Here is a 983-nt window from a genome sequence, read left to right as displayed (position 1 = left end):
GATCCAAGATCAGGGTGGCTGCGGGTTTGTGTTTTTGGTTTTTTTTCCTCCCGCCCTTCAGGGTCACCCCAGTGCCTGGCACCAAGGAGAACCAGGCTCACGTGTGGAATGTAAAGCGCGAAGGAGTACGAATGCCTTACGATTGTCCAGATCTGTCTGCAGAGAAGCGAGCTAGAGCAGAGACAGCGAGTGCAGACAGCCTTCCCTTGGCCGGGACGCGGGATGCCGCTGCAGTCGCGGGCTAGAACCGGAGAGTCAGACCAGCTCGCATCGCAACCAGGCGCTCAGCTGCTCGCAGCCTCGGGGACCCCGCGGAGTTCACACGCCGAGGGCCTGAGAGCGTCGGACAAGTTGCACTTCTAACAAGTTTGCCCGGCTCTACGGCACCACAGCCCCGGGAGACTCAGAAGCGCGGCGCCCGGGGGCCCGACAGTCCCCGGGCTACACGGGTCGCCGCCCGTTGCCGGGCAAAGCCACACCGCGCGCGCTCCCATTGGCCGCAGGTGGCCGCGCTCCGCCCGACAGGTAGTCCGTCCTGCGCGCTCATCATTGGGCCGGGCCGTGCGGCCCCCCGAGGATTGGCTCAGGTGGTGGCCCCGAGGAGCTCCCATTGGCCACAGGTGCCGCCTGCCCCCGTGGATTGGCCGTCAGGACGACCAGGTTCCGCCCCTGCCCAGCGCGCCCCCCGCCCCGCGCGCCGCCCAAGTTCCGCGGAGTTGGCGCGGCCGGCGCCGTCGGTCCCGCGCTGCGCGCTCCCTTCCGCGTTCCGCCGTCCGCCCCGCCTGGCAACCCGGCCCTGCGTGGGGGGCCGCTAGCCATGGCCCGAGCGCCCTGGACGCGGCGCTGACGGCGGCCGGAGGAGCGCGCCATGCCCAGCAGGACGGACCCCAAGATGGACGGGAGCGGCGGCCGCGTCCGTCTGAAGGCGCACTACGGCGGGTGAGCGCGCGCGGCGCCCGACGGTGGGCAAGGCGGGGCGCGCG

At 70.9% G+C, this 983-nt stretch overlaps 1 protein-coding gene across 1 annotated transcript in view; it reads left to right on the top strand.

The window, feature by feature from the left end:
* The first annotated feature begins 852 nt into the window (after window positions 1-852).
* Prkcz (protein kinase C zeta) overlaps window positions 853-983 on the top strand; it is a 107,076-nt gene continuing 106,945 nt past the window's right edge. The window contains exon 1 of the mRNA XM_005368659.3: window positions 853-939. Coding sequence (XP_005368716.1) covers window positions 869-939 — 71 coding nt within the window. The 5' untranslated portion in view covers window positions 853-868. The remainder of the gene's footprint in view (window positions 940-983) is intronic.

Source organism: Microtus ochrogaster, unplaced genomic scaffold (assembly GCF_000317375.1).
Source record: "Microtus ochrogaster isolate Prairie Vole_2 unplaced genomic scaffold, MicOch1.0 UNK38, whole genome shotgun sequence".
NCBI lineage: Eukaryota > Metazoa > Chordata > Mammalia > Rodentia > Cricetidae > Microtus > Microtus ochrogaster.
This window is presented reverse-complemented; position numbering and strand designations above follow the sequence as displayed.